The sequence below is a fragment of the Trachymyrmex cornetzi genome, unplaced genomic scaffold, assembly GCF_001594075.2.
Source record: "Trachymyrmex cornetzi isolate Tcor2-1 unplaced genomic scaffold, Tcor1.1 scaffold8, whole genome shotgun sequence".
In the NCBI taxonomy this organism is placed as follows: domain Eukaryota; kingdom Metazoa; phylum Arthropoda; class Insecta; order Hymenoptera; family Formicidae; genus Trachymyrmex; species Trachymyrmex cornetzi.
In genome coordinates, this window is record NW_017300135.1 from 152,737 (window position 1) to 178,043 (window position 25,307).

General features: G+C 32.6%; 1 protein-coding gene across 2 annotated transcripts in view; it reads right to left on the reverse strand.

Moving 5' to 3' along the window:
* snu (ABC-type transporter snustorr) overlaps positions 1 to 24,667 on the reverse strand; it is a 65,009-nt gene extending 40,342 nt beyond the window's left edge. Inside the window, exons 1-2 of one of the 2 annotated variants that reach the window (XM_018518943.1) lie at positions 24,480 to 24,667; positions 19,353 to 19,605 (exon numbers count right to left, since the gene is read on the reverse strand). In XM_018518943.1, the coding sequence (XP_018374445.1) occupies positions 19,353 to 19,438 (86 nt within the window). In that variant the 5' untranslated portion in view covers positions 19,439 to 19,605; positions 24,480 to 24,667. Of the gene's footprint in view, positions 1 to 3,746; positions 4,120 to 19,352; positions 19,606 to 24,479 lie in introns of those variants that run through there. The other variant, XM_018518945.1, reaches the window with a different exon arrangement.
* Between the last annotated feature and the right edge of the window lie 640 nt (positions 24,668 to 25,307).

Consider the following 25,307-nt stretch of genomic DNA (forward strand, 5'->3'; position numbering starts at 1 on the left):
AATTTTTTTTAAAGAGATGATTTAATGGAACTTTTTGGAACATTAGGATGTTTTTAAAGTATATTTGTAAATAAAAAAAATTTTTTTCATTGCGAAATAACGTATATGTTTGTAAATATAAAGGTAGATCTCAGAGGTTACAGCGTCGGACAGTGCAATCGGGGTGCAAGATAGCGCCTGTTGTATTTGTCTGAAGCAAAAATTCAAATGCATTTTAATTTTATAATAATATTCCGCTCTAGACTCGTCTATCAACCTATTTACGAAGCAAAAAATGCCAAATTTACAAAATGACGAGCCTTAAAAAAAAAGTTGCAATTTTCACAAAAAATTTTCATATTAATTGTGCGGTAATAATAATTATTTTAATAATATCATTAAACTAATAAATTTTGATCTAGAGGGAAATTTAGTTATCTACAATATATGTATGCGCAGGGAGAAGTTAATTGGTCGAATATTTTTTGAGTTATGCTGCACGCTAATTCGAAAAACATGGTTTAGAGAAAAACGTGTTTAAATATTTGAATTTGGAAAAGTACCTGTTTTCTAATATTTACAACAGATTAGCTTATTAGAAAACGGGTACTTTTCCAAACTCAAATCTTTAAACGCATTTTTCTCTAAACCATGTTTTTCGAATTAGCGTGCAGCATAACTCAAAAAATATTCGACCAATTTTTTACCAATTATTGACTTCTCCCTGTGTATACATATAGATAACTAAATTCCAGGCACTTGTACACAAATGTACGTTGTATACATATAAAAAAATATCTGTCTGATATAATCTGGCACGTAGTCAAAGGTTCGTTATCCAAAACACTAAGTGGAGAAACAGATCGCGCGTTTGTCCGTATAATATACCTGCATGACGCGCGTAAAATTGCTTGTAGAATTGTTAAAACTTCAAATTTCGATCTAAAACTTTGGAAGCATATTTTTCAGATATGTCTCTAACAATTTATGCAAAAAAAAATCGATTTCTTTACCCGTTACATCAGGATCTCCTCTTAAAATATAATCAATTTGTGCATAATGACTTTTTGGAAAAATTATAAATTTAAAAAAATATATATATTATTGCAGTGAAATCTGCGCTGCAGACAAGAGTTTCGCACGGGATCAGTCGGAAATCAGTCTTCCTAGAAATGAGAGATTGGAAATGCTAATGCGTGTGTGAAGATGTGCTCGAAGGCGGTCGTCTGCCTCATTACGTTCGATTTCACTGGCGATGTGTGTTCCGGTATCGTCAAAGCGCGACTCCTATATCTTGTATTACGTGAGGCCGACTCGCGCGACGCGAATGTTCTGCAAATTTTCACAACGATTGCATTGTGCACGCTCTTATTTCGTATGCATTTAATAATAAAGTTATAGTACTAGCGTACATAATTTTGAATTGAAAATCTTATTCGGATTCAAACAGAGTCGAATTCGAAAAGATGATGGATTAATATTATGTTGTGTATACATAATACGGTAATGTGGTAATGGAATATAATAATTAACATCTTATTTCCATAAGAATAAGAATAGCAATGAAAATAATATATTCTTTTAAAATTGCGTTGCGTATATAACTTCTGAAGATGAGAACGAAAGATTAATAGATTAAAGATTTTAATGCAAAATGTGTGAAAAATGTAGTTTGACACTAATAGAGATGGTTCCTTTCAAGATTATTTTGCAGTTGTTATTTACAGTTTTTCCTTTTTGTCTCGAGCAATTTTACTATAGTGAATTATTCGATTCACAGTCAGACTGTCAATTGATGCGTCGGAGCGGAACACGAATTTTCCCACGGTTTACTACTTTCTCACATCTCACTCAGAAAAGTTAAATCAATCTAGAGGTAATTTTACTTAGATGGGAAAAAAATGAAGGATATATATGTCACACAGATGAAATCAAAGAAGTATATATTTCATTGAGAGAGAGAGAGAGAGAGAGAGAGAGAGAGAGAGAGATTTGTCGATTTCAATAAAGCACGAAAGCGTCGTCGAGAATATGAGTCTCCAGCGTGTAATTCTTCGTTAGTTCCACAGTGTTCTTTTAGATATTATAACTCTTAGCAATTTCCTGCCGATTATTTCTTCTTAATCCTGGTATGCTATCGATACAGTGATACAGTATTGCTACAGATACATAAATTTTACGCACGGAAAAATAACACTTTTAATATATCACAAGTTTTTCATATATTTCATACTTTTATAATGCAAAATATATATATTTATAATCTACATTTTTATAAACACAAATTATTATTAACTTCAAAGAGAAGAAAGAGTAAACATACTATCAAATTCAATCTTGAAATGATATAAAATATGTACAGTACAATTGTATGTGTCTTCATAATGTATGTCTTAAGTAAACTATTGAATAACACAAAATTGCTTAAAAATTAAAATCCTTTATCACACTCTCTGTTATAATATTGATCACCAAGAGGTTCAAGTTGATGTAGATATAGCGGACAGAATTTTTGAAAGTTTCCGCTTGTCCTACCTTTTAGTACATGGCAAATCAGATCTCTTCACGATTATTGAAGCTTAGCGTCCAGTGATTCCACTCATTTGTAAGTAAAATTTATGTTATATCAATAGCGTTTTAAAGTTAAAATGTATTTTAGGTCGTTATGTTAAGATCTCAATGTAAAGAATAGGATAAACATAACGTACATGTTGATGTAGAGAAATATTCATTCTAAACGTTCTTTTACATTTATGAGTAATTTTTATTTAGTTTATATGTTTCTTATATCATGTGGTTAATAGGCACGTCATCGGATGAGAAACGACACTTCTTGGCTCTTATGTTAGCAATAATAAATCAATAAATTTTAGCTGGATATTTTGTATAAAACCTCCGACATATCCCGACAAATTTGCAATTTGTATATTTTTTAAATTATTTTATCTCAGCCAGACATGATTGGTGAAATCGACTAGTGTTATTAACGTCGATCAACGTCAATTCAACTAATCCTCAGCAAACATAGGTATAACTGCATAAATAGATATCGTATACGTAAATATACTGCATGTTTTACATATCATATAGTAGTTATATTCACTATTTGCTCTGGGTTATTTCTAGAGAGTACTAATTAAAATTAGGATTTTGATTAAAGAGATTTTGCCAAAATAACATTGTCTTATTTGACAAATCAAAGGTGCGTTCTGAGCTATGCATGAAGAGCGCTTGATTCATCATTTGTATTTGTTGTTCATCAAATAATAAAGAAGGATAAAATGATATATCATGCGCTTGATATGCATAATTTGAAACGCACCCAAGTATTTCATAAATTTACTGATACACAAGTAAATAAATAAGTCGGTAATATTTATTATTATTTTTAAAAAATCACGTTGAGACGTTTATAAATCACGAATCTTAAATGAGCCGTTTATATTGAAAGTGGCCTAAGTCCATTTGTCAATTTTTTGTTGTTGACTGTAGTAGCGTGTACAACTTGAAGTTAACTGTCGTAAACAACATTTTTTTTTTAATGAACTTAGGTCACTTTCAAAATAAACGGCTCAAATATAGAATGGTAGCTGAAAAAGTAATAATATTTTATCTTCGAACGTATACCATTCTATATTTGAGCCGTTGTTGTCAAGCGGGATGTCTGAAAGACTAATTGTAAATTTACAAAAATATATTTTATGCTTTTTCACATTTTGCGTAACTTTTCTTACAATTAGAGCACTAATTTGGCACCCCATCCCTACCTTTCGCAATTCCACGGCAATCGACCAGCTCTTCCTGTCTTCTCGTCGAAATTTCGCTGAGCTCACGTGTAATTCCAGTTGTAGATCGGCGTAGTAGAAGGACGTAGATAAGAAAAAGCGACCGGTAGCATCTGGGGATGTTCACCAGTTGACGTTATTCGCTGACACACTGACACTCGGATTTAACACCAAAAAGCACCGCGAGGAAAAAGACAGAAGCTTCCGACTACTTGAAGAGACCAAAGACAAAGACAGGGACCAAGTCAACTTAGTTACGAGTGGGCAGTCGAGGGACAGCCAGCCGATCGATTGAATCGATCGCCGTCCTCCTCCTCCGCGACTTTCGAGTCCTGACGTGAGACTGAGGACTGACTCGAGTCGAGCCTCGGAACTGGACTCGGACTCGAGCTGGTCACGACACTCAATAACGTCGCGTCGTTACGCTCGCACCTCCCTCTTTATGGAATGTCCCGGACGATCTCTGTCTAACTAGTGCTTTCCCCCTGCGACAAGTACTTCGCGACTCGCCTTCCCTTCCACCTGTTGCTCCCTCGAGTTTGGCCACATCGTGCTTGCTCCTCGTCCTTGTCTTCAGCTTCGTCAATTCTCCGCTATGCTTTCCGCGCTAATTTTCTCTCTTTACTTTCGATCCGGAATTTCCAGCTGATTATCAGCGCAGGTATCTCCCTGTTAATCACAGTGCATCGTCCTTTCTTATATTTAGTCTTTTTTTTTTTGGCATCGTATTAAACCATGTTATAGTAATCAACGCGATAAATAGATAGCTGAGCAAAAATTCAAGAAGACAAATTACCGTTGTTCCTTGAAATAAAAAAACGTAGTGATTTATCTTCGCCATTCTTGCGAAAGAATATTTTTTTATTTTAGAAATATTTACCAAAAAATCGCGCAATAGAGATCAAAGGATTAATTAACTACTGTTCATTCTTAATAATGCCCAATAGCTTGAAAACTAGATTTTATTTTGATATATCTAAACGGTTATCCGATAATTTTACATGAGATAAAGAATATTTAAATATCTGAGTACTTGATCTGGGTACTCGCGTCTTCTCGGTGTATTTTGCAGAGACTGCTTGTCCGTTCAATGTTATTCGCAATCGTGCGGTAGAGCCGATTCCGCCTTTGAGAGGACTGCGACCTGCGCTTTCGCTCATCTCGACGCAGTAGTTACCTCTTCCCATCACCTGCTGTTCCCTCGCGAAAGGCCGTTCCTCGGCGCACGTCGATCCGGAGATCCGTTTTGACAACGCGAGATCACTTTCTCCGTTTCTTCTGCACTTGTGTCTTCAATCCCTACCAGCGTTAACTTCCTTTTCTCAGGCTTACATACATCAATTTCCATTCGTAATGCCTGATGTAATTTTGTGTGTCTTTCTCTTTCTCTTTCTCTCTTTCTGCACGGAGAAAAAGATTTCTTTGAATGTAATAAATTTCATTGTATCCAAATAAATTTGTTATTTGGAATGGTCCAAACAAACCAATGTTTGAATCAATAAGTGAGATTGTTTGAATTTGAAACAATGTATATCTTTGTCTTAAATACATTATTTGTTGAACAGATAATATCTATTTTCAGTATTCGCGTGATCAACTGCGTACGGCACAAACATAATTGATGTAGCACATAGCACTGCTCGTTTAATCCTATTATTAGACGTACCTATAAGCCATTGTTTCCATATTTTCGGTCAAAAAATGTAATGATTATTCTAAGAAAGTAATTATTTGCATGAAATAACTTAACCTCTATGAATATATATATATATATATATATTTTGCCATTTTCAAATAAATAATTTGTTTCATTGTTTGTATACATTGTAACCAAATAATGTATTATTTAATTGAAAGATATTACTTCAAATAATAATGTTATTTTTGTCAAGCAATAGAGATTTCTCGAATAAAACAACAAAATTTTTATTCAAACAAATAATATTTCGTACAAGCATAAATTGTTTCAATAAAACAAATTTTAGTCAAATAAATAGGAATACTAAATCCAAAGGAACCTTTTTCTCTGTGTGATTTTCTGCCATTGCTATTTTATCTTCGCTATTTATATCTTTGCTTTCTGATGTCCCGTTTCTACTTATTGCTTTATAAAGTTTGTATCACGCTTGAGAAATGTTGTTTGCTGATTATTTCTTCGCAATTCGCACATAACGCGTTTGCAATTTGTTTTTATCCTCTTGCTCAATTTCCGCTCTCAATTTTCCTCCGTCAAAACATATACATACATCCTGCAATTTTTTTGTTTGATCACCGATTAATGATCTTCTGATGTTGATGTTGTAAATTGGTCGGCGTGAACGATAATGCGCATACTTATTCTATTAGTTTTACAGCCAAGAATTCCTTATTATCTCTGCAATTTCCACTTTTGGTGCTTCTTCGGTGAATATAATTCAATGACACGTGATCTCAGTGTTTAGTGCGCAGCATTAGCGAACAAATTGCAAACGGCAAGGGCACAAGTCACCGACTTCCTGAGACTATTCACGTTTGGTCACTTCCGGTAGTTAATTCGGTGAAACACCTTGCTATGCCATTGTCATCGTCGATAATAAGACACTGAAGATTCTTTCGATGTCGCGCGCGCGACATCGTTTGTGCCTAGTCAAGAGAACGCATAAAGCGCATGCTGCACAGCGATAATATGAGAAAAAAATGTACTTTTATTCCTTTTTCTCATTGAGCGCTTATCTTTGAAAATTAAAATCTATTTAATTTAATTTTTAATTAAAATTTTTATAATGATTCATACGCTACAGTGTGTTGTAAAAAAAATCTTATAAAAAGTTTTTCTTAGATGTAAAATTGCTTGCGTATAATGTACGTACATAAAATGGATTACGTTAGATTAGGTAAGCGAGATAATCTATACATGGCGTAATCTACGCGAATTAATGGATAGACGAAATCCAATTTTCTTCCTGTAGGCACGAAAAATTCTCTTTCTCCTTGTTCATTTAACAGTAAACGAGGAAACGCGGTGGAAGGTTAACGACCGTGGAAATCACTTAAATCTTATGATTGTGTATGCTTGCGGGTAATATCCCACAAGTTAGTTAGGTATAACCCAAATAAGCAGCGTCGTGAAATCTGTCGGACGTTGAAACGTCGGAATATAAGCGGAGAACAATTTTCTTCGCTTATCTCAATCAACGCATTGTTTATCGAACACAACAGTAAATTGTCAATAAATTCCCGCCGCATCTACAATAATATTATCATTAATGATTGACTATTATAGTTATATATAGTTGTCGAATATTAGTTATATATAGAAAACATTCACTTGGATATCTTTCTATATTCACTTTATATTATTTTTTTACTATTTTTTGTATGAGTCATATTTTTCTTTCAATAGGAGATTTGTAACGTAATTGAGTCAACAAATTTTGTTACAAAAATATCGCTTTTTCTAATTTACATTAACGCTTCGTCAGTGTTTTCGGTGACTAGCAGATTTGTCGACATTGTTCTCTCTCCATTATTGTCTTCATCATCTTATTGTCGCAATAGGAATATTTAATCTTACATTGAGACTCGCGAAGTGACGAGGACACGTTTAATCATCTTCGTTCATTCCTTAAACATTAAACAGTTCCTTATCGCAATCGATTTGAAAGAAATGTCGCACACTGCTACAAACTGATTCTTTGGTGACCATGGAAGCCGGAGAAACACAGTAGACGCTCTTTCGGCGACCTCGATCGCTGCCTGAAATAATTGACGACTATCTTTTACCCTTTTTTTTCTCATAATGTTTCGCAAGAAGGTCATCTTGAATTCTTGGCTGTGTTTATTATATGCAAATGTATATCTTTATATATATGCATTCGTTAAAACCCATTAAAACGGTGAAGATACAACAAACAATAAGGAGGCTTTAACACAGTATAGCAGAATATTATTCAGCTTAGCTTTTTGTAAACATCTTTTTTCATTATTTTTTATATTAAATTACATTGCTAAAGGAGTAAATTGATTATTTTATATCTCTTCAATTCTGAAAGAGATATGTGTGATGAATTGGACTAATTTATAAACGTTACATATATACATTTCTTCGTTGAATAAGCCTGTCATATTTGCTTTATACACATGACATACTTATCACATAGGACTTTGGTATGTATTAAAAAATTCTTCTGTATACATATATATATATATATATATATAAATTTTCAAGAGAAGACCTCTCTTGAAGAGTCGTGAATATGATTCTTCGTAAAAGTAATTCATCTTAATGGATTTGCGGACTATGACATGATGATTAAATTCGCAACTCGGTTTTTCTCTTGCTCTTCTTATCAGCTTTAAATCATTAACGTTGTTGTCTTTCGTGCTAATCTACAATATCGAATCGATGAAAGAACGTATAACAATTTCTTATTGCATCTATTTTTTTATTCGCGTTACGTACATTCAAGCGCGATTGTTCTCGTGGCAGTCGACAATTTTATTTCAGGTCAAGAAGTAATGACTATAACAGTGGTCAAGACGGTCTGCACTTTCCCCAACATTGCGCAACCGTAGCTGCGGCACCTGACGTAATGTGAACCTGATTAAATAACGGAGTTATGAATTTTTCTTTTTTTTTCTGTCGAAAATCAGACTATACACGTTGAGATCCGTATTCGAAACTGACATTCATACATGTGACGTGTGTAATAATTGGCGTTTCGAGGAAGAGATCGAATTGTTATCATTAGCATTGCTTCTGAGTAATGATTGTTATGCTATGTTATAAACAATATAATTGCTATTGCATAAATTAAAGTTTGTATAATTAATTTTATATAAATACTAAATTTTCAATAGTTGTATCCGATGAATTGTCTTAATTTGTGTAAATTGTCCATACAAATTCCATATAATGAAACGAGAGGATAAGCAGTCTGTTTGTGAAAAAAATGCTTAATTTGCATCTTTAAAAAACTAATGACACAAAAAAAATTAAATTGCCATTACTGTCAGCGCTAATACCGGTTAAACGACGAGGAGTCATTCCCTCTCATATTTTTCGTAGAGAAAATAATAATTATGCACGCGCAAGGACATATCAATCGCCGGATATCGCATGGATTTCCAGACGGACAGGCTCAGATACAAAATTACACGGATTAGTGTGCTTCGTAGAGACTGCAACGATAAAGGAAGTCGCAACGGATCGTCCGCGGCTGGCTGATCGGTAATGATACAACCAGAAATTTGTAAAACGCGACTTCCGGTTGCATACAGAGCTAGCTCGAGCCAAAGTTCGTACGAATGAAAAGAGGTAAAATCTGCGCGAAGAGAAACAGCTGCTGGACCACCGAATTTGCGAATCGCGTCTCATGCGAAAATATACTTTCGTAATGGGATAAAACTTGACTTTTGTCTTGAATCCTTCTTCAACATTCGGTAAACAACAAGGATAAAATGACACTCAAGTTGATAGAATCGAGTTTTAGAACACAACCCTGATGGTTCTCGCATCACAAAATTACCACGCATTTTAGTAAAAAGAATATGACTTTTATATATATAATAAATAGAAAGTTTAATATACTAAAAGATAAACGAGCAAATTAAAGATGTTCATAATTAAACGATGTATATATACATGACGTTATAATTCTTCTTCTCTGCATCATATATATTTCGCGCATTTAATTGTGAACACTTTTCATTTGCTTATTTATCTTTTGGTCTATGAAACTTTCTATTTATTATTTTTTAATACGTGTTAGTTTATTACATTCTTTTACGTTCTTAATGCTAGAAATGTAGTATCAAAAAAGGAGTAGATCGTTATACTGGCTTTTATATCTTATGTGAAACCGAAAGTAGACTGTAATAGAGGGCCGCAAAAGCGGATGCTGCTTGACAGCAGCGGAATTTTTATTTAACGTCAAGCCGAAAAGTGAAAGCGTCCACGACGATCGCACAGAAAGTACGTATGCCATTTCGGTATCTTTCGACCTTGAAGCAACCGTAGTAGCACTAATTTTCACATATATATCTTCTCTATCGATAGTATTCATATGTGATAGAATTTACAACTTGTCACACCGCTTGACGTCACATCTTTTTGCAATGTTTTTATCATACGTCGCAATTGCTGACAATGCTGTTTTTGTGATAATCAACTTTTTCGATTGCTGACGACGTCGATGCAATAATCAGTGAAAAATCAACCGGCAGAGGAGCCGGTACATTTGTTCGCTCTATAAGCGAAAGCACAAGAATTTTATCTCGCAGAAGATAGCCTTGAACCCGTGCGGTTCTGACGAGACAAGAATTTTATAATTTTTGTGTATTGTCACGTTTTACTAGAAAGTTATGCAAAATAAAAAAATTCCTCGATAAAGATTTCCTTCAAAAATCTTCGTAATTCCTCTTCCTTGGTTTATACTAAATTAGAATAGTATAGAAACATTTTAGACTATCACGATAAATTAAAAATCTTTATGCCAATATTAAAAATTAATGTTTATGTCAACATTTTTAATTTTTAAGAATAATAAACTAAATTTATAAACTGTTTAAAATAAATAAAGTTTTAAAATAATATGCATATATATATATATAATAAGTATTGTTACGCACCACATTATGTATTATTTTCTGCAGCTGTATGCGATTAAAAATAAAGTCGTAAACATTAATATATTTCGTACATGTCTTGCAGTATAAACGTGTCCGAATTCGATAGCATTAAATGCAAAAGAGTTCCGATATAAATATATCACGCGAATTGCAAATTCAGTTCTTATGCCATAAAGGTAATGGTAATTAAAAAAACGATTCGTTAAGTGTTTCTTGTTTTTTTAATTAAAAATTATCAATTAAAGAAATTAAAGAATGCTTGGAGCCATTTAAAAAATAAACGTATATAGATCAACGCATAAGCATTTGGCTGCGCATTATATAAAATATATACCAAACAGTATAATGACCGAATTATAATAAATATTTCACACATAATAATTTTGCGAACACAATAATTTAGAGATACATAATAATTTACGTTTTATAACGATTTTCTCAGTGAATAGCGCGCTAACTTAAAAGACTGATAGATAAACATTTCCCTTCGTAACACCGTTGGTAGTAGATTATATATTTCAATAAATAATATATTTCCATAAATAATTTTAATTTTTAATACTATTAACGAACGTTTAAAAATTCTCATTCATAAAGGTACGATACAACAGAAAGAATCAAGTGAAGAAATCAAGAGAGATTGTACTTCTTGGTTTGTATTACCTTATATTCCAAAAATTTAGACGAATTCTAAAGAATTTGTAAAACCTTTAACACTAAATTAGCTTTTACTAGCTTAAATAAATTAAATAGTTTGATCAAGGGACATAAAGACATTCTCCCAAGAGAAAAAAGAAAAAAATGTTGGGTATAAATTCTCATGTAAATCCTGCGATGCCTCTTATGTTGGACAGACAGGAAGAAAACTTAAAACTAGATTGGTTGAGCATCGTAATCATATTAACCGGAATAGTAACAACCAATCGGTGATCACAGAACATCGGATTGAATTTGATCATGACTTCGATTGGGAGAATGTCACGATTCTAGATAAAAAGCGTTACCTTAATAAACGTTTAATATCCGAGTGCCTTCATATACCCATGCAACAAAGTAGTCTCAATTTACGCTCAGATACAGAGGGTGTACATCAAACTTATATACAATTATTAAAAGACATTAAATAGTTATATTTTGTCGATTTATACAAATTATTGTTTATGTATTGACATTGTCCTTTTTCTTTTTATTTTTATTATTGACCTGACATGTCTTTCTTATTATATTAAATGTATTAGTCATGTTTCGTTCGAGCTGCGATCAACATGCGTTTTTTAACTTGATACTCTTTAATGAATATAAATTGTAATTGGTTTGATCCAACGTCGAGACGAATTCCTTCTATATCTTGGGATGAGTCACCAGTTTTTTAATGTTAATTTGTAACTTGTTGGATAGAAATATTTATAAGATAATTTTAATGTTTCGCATAGATTCTGTCAATCTAATGGTGATTTTTTCTTGGACATGAAGGAATTGATATTTTGAAATTGTATTGCTGAGGATGGTTCCAAACTGAAACGTACTATTATTTTTTGGAATAAAGTTTCTATTTTCTGGATTAAAGATTTAAGATTGCGTATTAACTGCCACGCTGATTCTCATTCGCCCTGTTTTTTTGGATTTTTTGTTGTTGAATTTGAGAGAGTCCATAAGAAGATTACATTATTACTATTTCAATAAATAAGTTTGATAACAATATATTCCTTAAATATTTATGCAAATATTCGAATTTGAAGTCAATATATCAAGGATACGCGGTATATCTTTGCAGATCCGTTCGCGCAAAAGCGAAAGTCTTCGCTTCGATGCGCATACATGATGACTATCGGGTCAGGCGACAGCACGCGATCCTCATTACGATCATCGACGAAGACTAGGATCGGTTTTCCCAAGATCTATTCGAGAGACAACACCAAATAGCCTTGACCTATTTCGAACCTGTTTATTTTAAAAAATAATCTCTCCTTATTATTTTCATATTTTACATACCTAATAGGCGATTTTCATTTTTTATATGATAGGCAATTTTCATCTGTTTGTTATCACGTGTTATGTACTTATGTACTCATTATTACGCAATTTGCTACGTAACTTCTTGTTCGATTGAAGTAAATTTCGATTCGATAGCTCCTATAAACCGTGCTTACAGGTGTCGAACGATAAAGCGGACAATGTTCATAAATAAGAAAATATCATGGTATTATCAACGAACCAGGTCGCTAAACGCGGTCGAAGACATGGTGTAGATGTGAAAGCGGTCAGTCCAGCTGCCGCCGGATTACGTAAATCCCAGGAAGAGCGATTAAACGTTTGACGAGAGTACGTACTGTCGATACGCGACATCGATATTCGGACACACGCGAATTCCATTAACCACGTGCGAATTTAAAGCTGGGGTCTCACGTCCGAGATGCGTGGCATGGCCTCGGGATCTTTCGTGTCTCGGTATGACGAAGTATTAACGATACGTGACATAACAGAGTAAGAGAAACTTATCGCGAATACTCACGTAATAACGTGCTTAATGGGCGCGTCCATAATTAAACAAGATCGGTACGTTATTCATGGAGGCAATGTGGATTCGAAAGAAAATGTGAAGGTTTCCCCATAATAGAACATATTAATGTTTTGCTTTGATAGTACAAGAACTTACAATTCTAACAAACTACCTTGAAGAAGGCATATTTTTCTATGAAATACGTGTAGATTTAAAGATACAAGTTGTTTGAACCGCAATTATCATCGATCGTATGAAAAGTAAGCCATCTGCACTTAGCGTTGCAAGTATTTGCATTTTAGTATTATGAAACTTTTTAACGATTGATGCAAGAAGTAAAACGTGTTCTTCTTATTAATTTACAATCGCATACGACTCATGATATTCGCTAATTTTTCAACCATTTTCAGAGAACGTGACAAAACAAACAACTGCGATAGGTAACTTTTTAAACTGTTTTGATGGACTGATACTCATCGCGAAAATACGATCGACGTGCTAATATTCGTTAAACAAAGGCGTAACAAATTATATCTGTTTGCGTCATTGAATTGATATGCGTGCGTAATCTTTAAACCAGCATATCTCGCACCGTATCATTACGGTCATGTTGATGAGTTTGGTATTACAGCTGACTGGCAATTAACTGAACAAACAAACGCTTTTTTTTAAAGATTATAATGCATCAGTCTCAACACCGGACAATATATGCGAATATACGTACATTTTGCTATTTGCTTATGTCACTAAAGCTTAAGCTGAATAAATACGTATATTGGTACTTGATATGTTCGTCCTGTAGTGTTCTGAGATTTATTGGGTAAAAAAAAATACTATTGGTTTCTCTTCGATATGAGAGAAGCTTATGGCTGCGTTTAATAGATAAGCAAATTTGTGTAGCACATAAGACGGAGCGGCAAAAATATTGATTAAAAGATTAATTCATGTGGATTTTAGTTTTTAAAAATGTTATTATTGCTACTATGTATTTGTTAATAAAATAGACAGAACCCTAATAACGTTACCGAATAAATATGTTAATTTATCTATAAACATTAATAAAGATTTGGTGCTATTATCTCTCCGTCTTCCTTCTTCCCCCCCCCCCCCCCAGCTAACAAATAATTAATAAAACGAGAATGAGAGAGAGATTTAAGTAGTATTATTAAGTATCATTATTACTTGTGTTATCTTTTGATGTTTAATTTTTAAAAATTCTATTTGTTTGTCGTTATCACATGCAATAGTAAGGATATCATTTGCCAATATGAAAATCCTGTTAAGACTATTTATCATTATCAATTTTTATTGAAATAATAGAGTCAGAAGGCATACTTAAACAATCGTGATGTTTTTAATGTCAGCTATTAGCCGGACGTGCTCATTTATAATACAGAAAGTCATATTTAATATTCAACGGATATAGCATAAACAAGAAAGAGAGAAAGAAATGGAGAAAACAGCAAGTGCGAATTTTTATCAGAAAAGACATGATTTTGGCATTTTGCGGATGAGATCAGTTTCTCGACTACAGGGACTTTATACATATATACATATATTATCTTGATAATGACATAATAATTAATACAGTTTTGACATTTAATAATTGTTAAGTATTACAGCTTATAGTTAAGCTGTATAAGTATACTGTATAAGTATATAGTTTATAAAAATAAAAAAAAATATTAAAATTAAAATATATAAAAAATCTATATACATTATATCTATATACAGTCGCAAAAGGAGAGAAAAAGAAGTTAAGAAAATATTATTTTATTATTATCGAATATTATAAGATTTTGAAATAAAGTTTTTGGTTAACACTTTAAAATTAGATTTAATAAAAAAGATTATTTTCTAGAAACAATAAAACTTGTAATCATTTTATTTGCATTTAATTACAAAAAACTTTAATGAATTTTATGAGGCTGTTGGTACTTAAGAACTAAATTAACCTACACTTAACGCACACAGGTGCATGCATAAGCATATAAATTTAATTGCATAGAATTAATCGATGTACGTTTCTGCCTCGTCATCAGACGTAAATAGACGTAAGTAGACGTTTAGATTGTTAGAAATGGTAACAATGCCACTCGTCAACATTAAAGAGACACATTAAAGATGTCAGACATAATGTAATATTTACATAAATAATTTTTTTACTAATCGTCCGATAACAAAAAGGACGAGACACTTATAAAAATTAAATAAAAAAGGCATAGCCTTTAGTTAGTATTTAGTGGCAGTATAATTATTTCTATTCAATGTGTATATGCGTAAGTGTTCATGCTATTAAGAAATTTATGCGTGCATATTGTGAAGATCACTTATCAAATTATTAGGTGTTAAACTTAATTCCTGCCGTTTTTCGTCTCCAAAATTGGTTTGTTTCGAAGGGAAGATGAATGAATACCTCAATCAAAGTAATTTCCTCCATTTTCTACTTTATTACTATATAATTAATAATACTTTATTAATAATTTTATTTTATATATACCTTTGATTAAGGTATTTCTCTTCGAAACAAATCAATTTTGGAAACGAAAAACGGCAGGAATTAAGTTTAACATCTAATAATATAAAGAAGAAACAGAAAAGTAATACAGTAAGAGAAAATAATATAACATATATAGTATATTATATAAAAAATACGTTATAAACGGAATCTTTAATGCCTTTGATGTCGCCTTTTTCCTTTGCTGGACATTCTTATCCTATCTTTTGAGAAATAAAGAAGTGTTTGCCAATCAATTGCTTAAAAACTGTTATTCTATATTTAAATCGAATTTTAATGAAAACCTTTGAAACTTACTCGGCAAAATCCAAAATTAACGCAGTAGCTTTCTTTAATGATCATTTGTAAATTTATTAGAAGATTTTGTATAAATCGACAGTTTTTGATTTTTTAAAAATGACAGTTTAGAAGTGTCATCAAAGCTACGTTTGCAACGGTGACAAATAGGTTAACGAATTAATCATTTTGCATCTCAAAGCACTTACTAAACACAAGAAAAACGCATATACTAATTTGAGTCAAAATCCTGCCGAGGAATCGACGTCGTGGTGCCATCTCTTGGAGGAAATACCTAACAGACACATGATACCTTGAAGACACATTCGTGGATAAGCATCTGTAGTATTGATTACTGAAGAAGATTACTGCGCATTATTTACTCTTTTAATAAGCATAGCGTGAATCTTTCAGACTCGAAAATATTCTTTTGCTCACATAATTTATTGTTCCTCAGATCAAAGAAGAGAAGAAGTAAATTTAAACTTCTTAAATTTAATTCACTTCCTAAAAAAGAAGAAACTTTTAAGAAGTAATATACATTTCACTTTGTAAACTTTTAACCAAAGTTTAAATTTACATCGTCATGTTTAGGCGTCGAAAAGAAAATTTCGGATTAGAATGTATATGCATAAAAGAAATATTTCTTATTTCTTTTTATATCTCAGCACAGACCTCAACGGAATTTGTGTATCTAATTTCACGTTATCAGATGGGTAATTGCTGAAAATTGTTTGGAAAATTTGTGGCATGCTAAGATCTCTCACGCTTAGCACATAACAATTGTCAGAGAGCAATTTTATGCTTCGGATGACACTTAGAATGGCATCTGTTGCGTGCGTTCACCAGGCGTTCACGTATGATAATGAACAAATTACGCGTTTCGAGTTTCACACTTCCTAGTCACATAATAGCACATTGTTGGATTATGCAATGATATGTATAAAGCATGTCGTTCGCGAGACATGCCTCTTAAAACCTTTCTGAATTTCCTTAAATTACTGTTTCGAGATCGAAAGAATCGATATTAGCCGTTGGTGCGTGATAGATAATGCAGAAAAATAGAAAGATAAGAGTGTTCTAGTTTCGAGTTACTCAAAATTTTAATTCATTCCAATCTCACATTTACTAACAGTTTCCTACAAATATTTTTCTCAGAATCTCAGAAATAAAACAGAAGGTCTATTAATAATAATTAAATATCCTTTTTACAAATTATTATTTACTATTTACAACTAATTTTGAAACAGATACACACAAACTCATAAAATAATTTTGATATTCTTTGTAGCAACTCTAAAATAATTGTTTTAAGTAAAATTGATATATTCTATCTCGCGCTTATCTCTTTTAATCATATATTTTTACCGTAATTATAATTTTTGTATTGCTTTTTTCCTTTGCATTATTCCTTTCACGCATGCTCTTTTTACATGCATTTTCCTTTTCTTCCTTTTCCTCTGCATTCTCGATATGTTACTTCATCATAGTATTTTCTTACTGTATTTTTTTATAATTATCTCTCTTTATCATTGGCATGCGGTATTCCCACAGAAAACAAAATTAAACTACTACTTAAATTCACCACCGTCGTAAATGTCTCGACAGCGAAGATGCGTTACGTGCAATCGTGCATCATGCATGCGTGCATTCGGTTGCGTTTGTCCTTTCACTGTACAATGCTGTAGTCAGGCAAAGCACACGGCTTGGTCTCTCGCTGCACTTGCCGGCCATTGCCGGCCACTTTCACGTGCGATTGCGAACTCGGTCTCGCCGAAGTAAGCCGCGCAGGACTCATTGCCGAGTGGCACACCGTAAGTTCCTACATCGAGAACTACGCACGAGCTTGAAGAAAAAAAAAAGGAAAAGAAGAAAGAAATTCCGAATGCGCGCGTTATGTATAGCGCGGAGTGACCCAAAACTCGTATTTCGAATAGTCGAAATTGATTGATTTCGAATTTTCTCTCTCAAAAGATTGTAAACTTTTAAAAGATTTTTTTGAGAGGTTCCAACTTGATTCGTTTATAAATAATAAACGAAAATGATAAGAGTAAAGGGAATTATTCTTATATGCACGGAAAGGATAGTTTTATTGAAGTATTTATAAAAATGTGATTAAATACAAATCTGAAAATAATTTTATTGGACCATCAAAATAATTATAGGTCTGTTTTTTATTGCTGCACTTTCTGAACTGGAACACACGGTGCAATAAGTGAAACAAATATACGTTTGTTTCACTTCAACTTATTGCACCGGTTCAGAGTGCAGCAATAAAAACAGACCTTATGTAGGAAGTTCAGATGGATTGCTAGAACGTCAAGTTCAGTAGCAAAGTTTTTTGCACACACTGAGGAAAAAAGTTAACTTGACTAAATGCGTTTAGTTCAGTTTAATGATTATTTAGCTCAAATTTATATATTTAGATCGTTATTTTTTTGCAATTTAGATATTAACAAGATCTTGAAATTTGAAACATATTATTTGTGTGAATTAATATTTGCCTGATAGCCCGTTATATTTAATTGAATTAATCAACTAATATTTTTTTGTAACAACTTTTTTTTTCAGTGCAACATTGATCATTATTATACTTGAAATTTAAAATTTCTGTACGTAATTATTTTGATAATCCAACAAAATTATTTTTAGATCTGTACCTAGCTAAATTTTTAGGTACTTGAACAAAATCGTTCTTTGTATGAGACATTAAGATGCGATGACTTTACGAATTCGAATACCTGCATCTACGGTTGACGTGGAAGGTTGTTCTTCACATCGGCGTTTAACATAAAACGATCATCTGTATTCAAAGCGAATTTGCAAGTTTCTTTCGTATGATCAGTTTTTTACAGCAGATTGCAAAATACCGCAGAAACCGTGTGCGCGTCGCGCAGATTTTGCTCTTATATACTGGCGTATCCCATAAGTCACATAATAGAATTGTAATTGCAATATCACACGATTGGCAACTCCTGACGATTATGCATGCGTAAACTTAAACAGCGTGAGCTTTCTTAGAAACCAATACTGAAGAAAGCTTCGCTGGACCGTAAAATATGTTCGGCATGAATATACATGAATTTCGATGTATAATTAACTCATTTTGTGAAACGAAATTCTAAATGTACTAATATTTATGCATGCAAATTTTTAGATATCTACCTATGTTATCTCAAAAGAAATTTGCTAGACAGCCAAATTCAGCTCCAACAGTATAATTTTTATTAGTATATGTATTATTATTTTTATGTACAGGAGTAAAGAACTTCGCTGCCGCATATTTCGCACGTGAGGACGAAACAGTTCCGATAACCAAATATATATGGTAAATGATATGGATAATAGGCTCATTAACTCTCTCCTCTACCAGTACTTATTAATTCTGACAATGAAAGCTAACATTAAAGAAAATGAAGTTAAGTATGTCAAGCCCCTACTATGACGCCATAATTCGGATAAGTTCAGATAAGAATTCGATCAGAACTAAAAAAAAAGGATGAACTTATCCGTATAAATAGAATATAAATAAATAGAATTCTATCGTGTACATATAAATTCCACGAAAGAATATCTTATTTACATAATTTTTTATGTTGCCTAAAAATTAAAATAATATATTCGCAAAATCTGAGAGATCTCTTCCGTCACATTCGAGTGTGCAAGCTTACTGTGTTGTACTTACCTGGGAAGTCCATCGGTCCAGCTAAACATTTTCTTTATCTTCTGCCGTTGCACCTGATCCTCACCCTGAAATCCTTTGTTATCCATTGTCAGCGCTTAATTCCACTATTGTTTCACTTCGCGAGCGGCCTTGAAGCGGGATGAGGATTTCCGCGAGAACTCACGCGCGAAAGTTCTGCTGCTTGATTCAACAACGACGGTGCATCTTTTGTTTCCACGTTAAAAACACGTCACCTGGTACTCTTTGCGTCGCGCTGAAAGTTAAATAGATTATTTAGATTTCCTATAAATAATGCATTACGATGAAATATATTGAATAATCAAATAAAATCCCATTTTCTCCTTGCATATTCAAAACAATATTTCTTTTAGCGAAATGAATTTTTTCATTTTTGATAGGAACTTTATACAAATAATGATTTTTTTTAGATGTATATTTTGTTTCATCTTATCTTAAATATTTTCGATAATTTAGATAAACTAAGATTCAATTAAATTGCTGATTTATGTTAACAGAAAATTCGTTTATTTTTGATGAATATTAATTTGCTTCTGATATGAGAGACAGAAAATATTAATCACATAGTAAGTTTCTTTAACCTGACTCAAATAAAAATATTAACGCTTGAAAATGTCACATTGTAGCAATTCAATTTGTTACGTCAATTGTTTTGCATCTACGTGTACCTTGCATGCGATAATACGTCCATTCTGCGTCTGCATTTGTATACTATGTTTTGAGATTTGTAAATTATATAGAGGCAGCTTTATATACACCTAAATAATATTTGATATTGCGATTGTTTTCTCGGTATTGTAGTAACGCGAACTCCGAAAGAAAATTTTCCCATTGCAGGGGAATATTATAATTGCTTTAATGAGTGCATTCTCATTCATGACAATAACAGAAAGTGAAACTTTAAACGCAACTTTATCGCGGCCGAGCAAAGTGTGCACGCTCGAGGTCATTAGGAAGAAAGCGTGGTATATAACGAACTGTCAGCCACTGAAATAGAAAATGCGGCCGCGCGCGTTGTTAGAAATAGCGATCATTTTCTTTGACTTGTTAGGATATCTCGAGCGTTACGGGAGATACGATGTAGTAGTATACGTATGATGCTGTTCGTCGTTACTCAGCAATTGAAAGTAAAAGGTCGTGAACGTGTTGATACACTTCGTTTATGGATGTTACTTAATCCTAACATTATCATAGCAGGTATTTAATCATTGAAAATCAATATTATCAATTATCATTACGCGTTATGAAGAATATAAAGATTAACATTCAATCATTTCCTTTATTGTAAAATCGAAATATTTTTGTTGCTATTTAAAAAAAATAATAAAAAATAATTACACAATTATGAAAATTAAATTCTTATTACCATACTTTGATTATAACGTAATAAAATAATTTGGATTAATTTAAATATAACTGATAATGTGTGTGTGTGTGATTGATAAATCATGATAAATTATCGTTATATCATTGTAACGATTTGTGATGTAATTAAGATGCTGTTACGGGTTTAACTGAACAAGAAAATTCATTCACAATCTTTTATGGCAATATCGCAATGACATTCTTGTAGAGAGTAGCAACACAAGTAATAATTCTTTCATCAATAACACGCAACTACATTTTACGCCGATACTTGTCTAATGATTCGAATTTTTGTAGTGATTCATTCATTATCATACTATTATTATTATTATTATTATTATTATTAGCAGTTACATTGATATTCAATTGTTTCTACATGTTATTGCACTCTAGGGAATCATACAAGGAAAGACAAACGGAATGAAAAAAAAATAAGAAAAGTCTTAGTATATTTATCTCAGTATGTTCGTAATGTCTCAAATATGAAGAAAATTTTAAAATAATGCGATTTTGTGTAAAGTAACAGATAATGTATATATATCTTGTGAATATTGCTGGAATATTCTTAGCGGATGTTATTATAAAGATGGAGAGAGAGAGAGAGAGAGAGAGAGAGAGAGAGAGAGAGAGAGAGAGAGAAAGGAGGGGGCTCCCTACCACTCGAATAGAGATTTGTAACGTCACAAGAATTTTGTAGGACTTTGCACCACGTTTACCTTGACGAATCAACGTTTCTCCTGAATGGTGGAATCGTGTGTATACGCGACGACAGATATTACCAGCCTTACCTCTGCTTGAAAAATGTCCCAGAGATTTTTGTGAAAGCGCCGGGAAATACCGGTCGTTCTCAAAATAAGAGACTCTCGCGTGAACATTTGATAATTTTGGTCAATCTTTCTTCAAGAAGCAAAGAGCCGTTAAATTGTATGAATAAAGTTGTAACTTATTTTTCGCTCAGAAACGATTTTAAACTATATTCACCAAGAATTGATTTTATTTATCTTTATAAAACGTGTGTGTATCTTTATCTCATCTTTATTATTTTCATATAATTTTTGTAGTATTTTTATCTCATTTTTATTGTACAATTATCTTATTATCATATTATCTGATAAAACATCCTGTAAAAATTTAGACAATAATTTATATAAAGAACTTTCTTTAGTTTTAACCATATAAAAGTTTGTTTAACTGTCTACTAATATTATACTATAATGATTTATTGCAATCATACAATTTGTTGATAAAATAATGTTGCTATATTTATCTATTTGTTATTAATGTTTGCGATTGTTCATGCAACAAACGAAGTATAACTTACTTTCATGAAAGCGAAATTTCAGATCAGTGATTGACTTTACGGTGTGTGACATTCATGAATATCGTACGTCCGGCTAATTAATATACAGTATATTAATGTTCGAAGATGTGCTAAACGTCCGTACGCGGTTAAGAGGCGTGTAATCTCGGGAAATGAAATCCTATTACCGCAAACCGCACGACACAATGGGTATTCTTAGCAAACGGGAAATTAAATCGCGCAAGAATGTGACAATCATTATCGACTCGCTCATAATTGACAAAATAGAGATTTATCTCTTTATTATAATTATTTGAATCGCGAAATAATAATTTAATTTCTGTTACGTTAAGGATACATAAGCGATAATTTTGATTTCAATTCAAAATTTATTTTACGCTACGTAAATTCTTCAAATGGTACTTCTCGATGCGTATGATGTTCTTTAAATTACTGACGCAAAAGAGAGACGAGTGGTTTCTGTCACATCTTATAAGCGGAAAATGCAGTGTTTACAATCGGAGAACTATAATCGCGTGTGCTACTAGAACGAATGAATTATTCGCATCACATGTCACGGTACGTAAGAATGGTGTCGCAAACAATTAGACAACAATCTGTTAATGCGCAGTTATTGAAGGAATCGCGTGGAAATTGCCGTGAAAAGGTAACATATAGAAAAGATAATGCATAGTTAAAGATCCCGTAGTGCAATTCTTTAGCAAATTATTAAACATCCCATCGCTCGATATTTTTTTTTAAATAGTAAAAAATTTTAAATGTATGTATGCATTTAGGATGTTCCAAAACTGACGATAAATATTTTAAAGATAGATTCTTTGTAATATTTTCAGCAAATATCTAATATAAAAATGTCGAAGCTGATAGTTTTCATGTTATATACCTACATAACAAACACTTCGTAAAGTCTGCTCTCTGTATAAAAAGTTAGCACTAATTATATAATATTACCTGGCGCAATTTGTTAAGTAATTCACTAATATTCAATTACGTACCTATATAAGTTTCAAATTTATTAATATTCGGTTATGTATAAAATAATGTTAGTTATTTAACCTTATTTTAACTTATATAAAGTGAAATAACTAACATTATTATGTGAACATGTTTTATGCAATACCTGATAATTGCAGTTTCAGAAAAACAGATTTCGTATCTTACTGACAATATCGAAGATTCTTAATAAATGAATAGTTAATGAAAAGAAGAGAGAGAGAGAGAGAGAGAGAGAGATTTAAAAAATAAAACGTTGCGATATGTAATCAGATCGTTTAGTAGACGACTAAACGTATTTAATCGGTCGTCGATTCATTAGCAATCTTATACCCTCAGGGTTTTGCATTACTCAATAGTTATCCAATATAAGTATCTAATCTGCGATATTGCAACATGTACAATAAAATTTGAATATAATATTAATTATTTAATTTCACTACTCGACATATTTTACACAACTTTTGACAATATAATTTTTTGTTGCCTTTGTTTATAAATCTCAAAATTCCAAATATAATCCTGAAAGTTGTTTGTTTTATATACACGATTTTTTTTCTTTAACTTTTTTTATAACTTTAGAATATTTTTTATTTACAGAAATTTTGTTTATCATTTTATCATTATTTAATTAATCTGCACATTTATCCGTTTGATTTGTAGGTAACTTGAATTTTTCGAAAAGATCTATTACTCTATTCGATTCAAGACGTCTTCTCGAGATTAATATCTTTCAGTTAGCGATGAAAGTAGGAAAGTGCGATGTAATGTATTCGAATTGAGATCAGAAACTCTTACTGAAGACAGCGCTCTCAGATAGTCAAAGGTATTAATTTCTAGCATATGTTTCTCCGTGAAAACATATCGCGGATGTACGGTACAGTGATATGCCGGCGAGAAACATTTCTGTCTTTGTGCCAGCTATAAAATTGGTTGACTAAGCTTGTCAAAAAATTATCATCGTCATACAATACATCTTGAGGTTGCAAAATTTGCTTAGTATTCTACGTGCATCATGCGTTCCTTCGACGAACTTATTGATAGTAATTGGCAAAATTGAGTACGTAATACTGAACATGTGGACGTGGTTTCAGACATCGTACGCATACACTTTCTCTCGAGTTCATTTCACGTATTCTCAGTCCTTCTATTTCCAGATTTCAAAGTTAAACGTTTCGCCTCACTTTGCGTCATTTACATTCAATTCCGTCGACTTACTTCATTATCTTTAACATTTATTCCACTAAAGAAAATCAAGCATTTTCGTAACTAATTACAACAATGGGGAGAAAAGTTGAGACTATAATACTTTTCACTTCAAGAAAAGCGGAAACTCTTATTTTATTTTTTTTAATATTAGAACATTCAACTTTTTACAAATCGAGAAGCGCGATATGATCGACTTATCACTATTTTCGCGATTCTCACACCTTTTCGTGGATCGTCGCGGGAGATGCGTTTCGCTCCCGTTTGATGCCTTTCAAAAGATGAAAGCGTCGTTTCGTCAGATCGCGCGAGATTCCCTTCAGCGTAATTTACACGTGCACTGTTGTGGAGAAACGATTTCAGAGAGCTCAGCGCGACCACGGATGTACAATACGACCGATCGGTTTGAACGTATTTCTCGCACTGACGGGACGGAGTCTGGTTGAGCAACAGACTTGTGGGGACGCGCGAGCGCAGGATCCCGCTCCAACATTCTCGAATACATGCAGGAAAAGTGTATCCACATCGCTCTGTAGCCTGCAGTTGTATCCTTGTGACGTGAGAGACCGAACCGGCTCTTGGTCAATTTATGTATATACACATACATTACGAACACAAATGTAAACGCACCCACCACACACAAATATCCAGGGAATCTGTTGGAATCCGTGGGATGAAGAATTCCATTAACCTCCAGGCGGCCGGGCTTTTTTTTATTTGAAAAAGTGTACTTTTGCTAAATATTCTCATATAAGTGCAGCTCAATGATCAACTAATGTGTCGGTCATGGGGTGACACCATATGGTACCAGACCGGTCGTCAACAGTTCTGAAAAATTTTTTTCTTTTTAAATCAGGAAATATGGGTACTCGGGGATTTTCGAGATCGCTAAAAACTTTTCTGATCATCCTACGTTCTAAAAAAAACCTCATATAAATAAAAAATCAACGTTTATTCACCTAATTTTTCAATATTACATACAATATTAAATTCGATAAGATAAAACGACTTAGCATCATCCTCTTTTGCTTTTTTCTCTTGCTATGACGTAT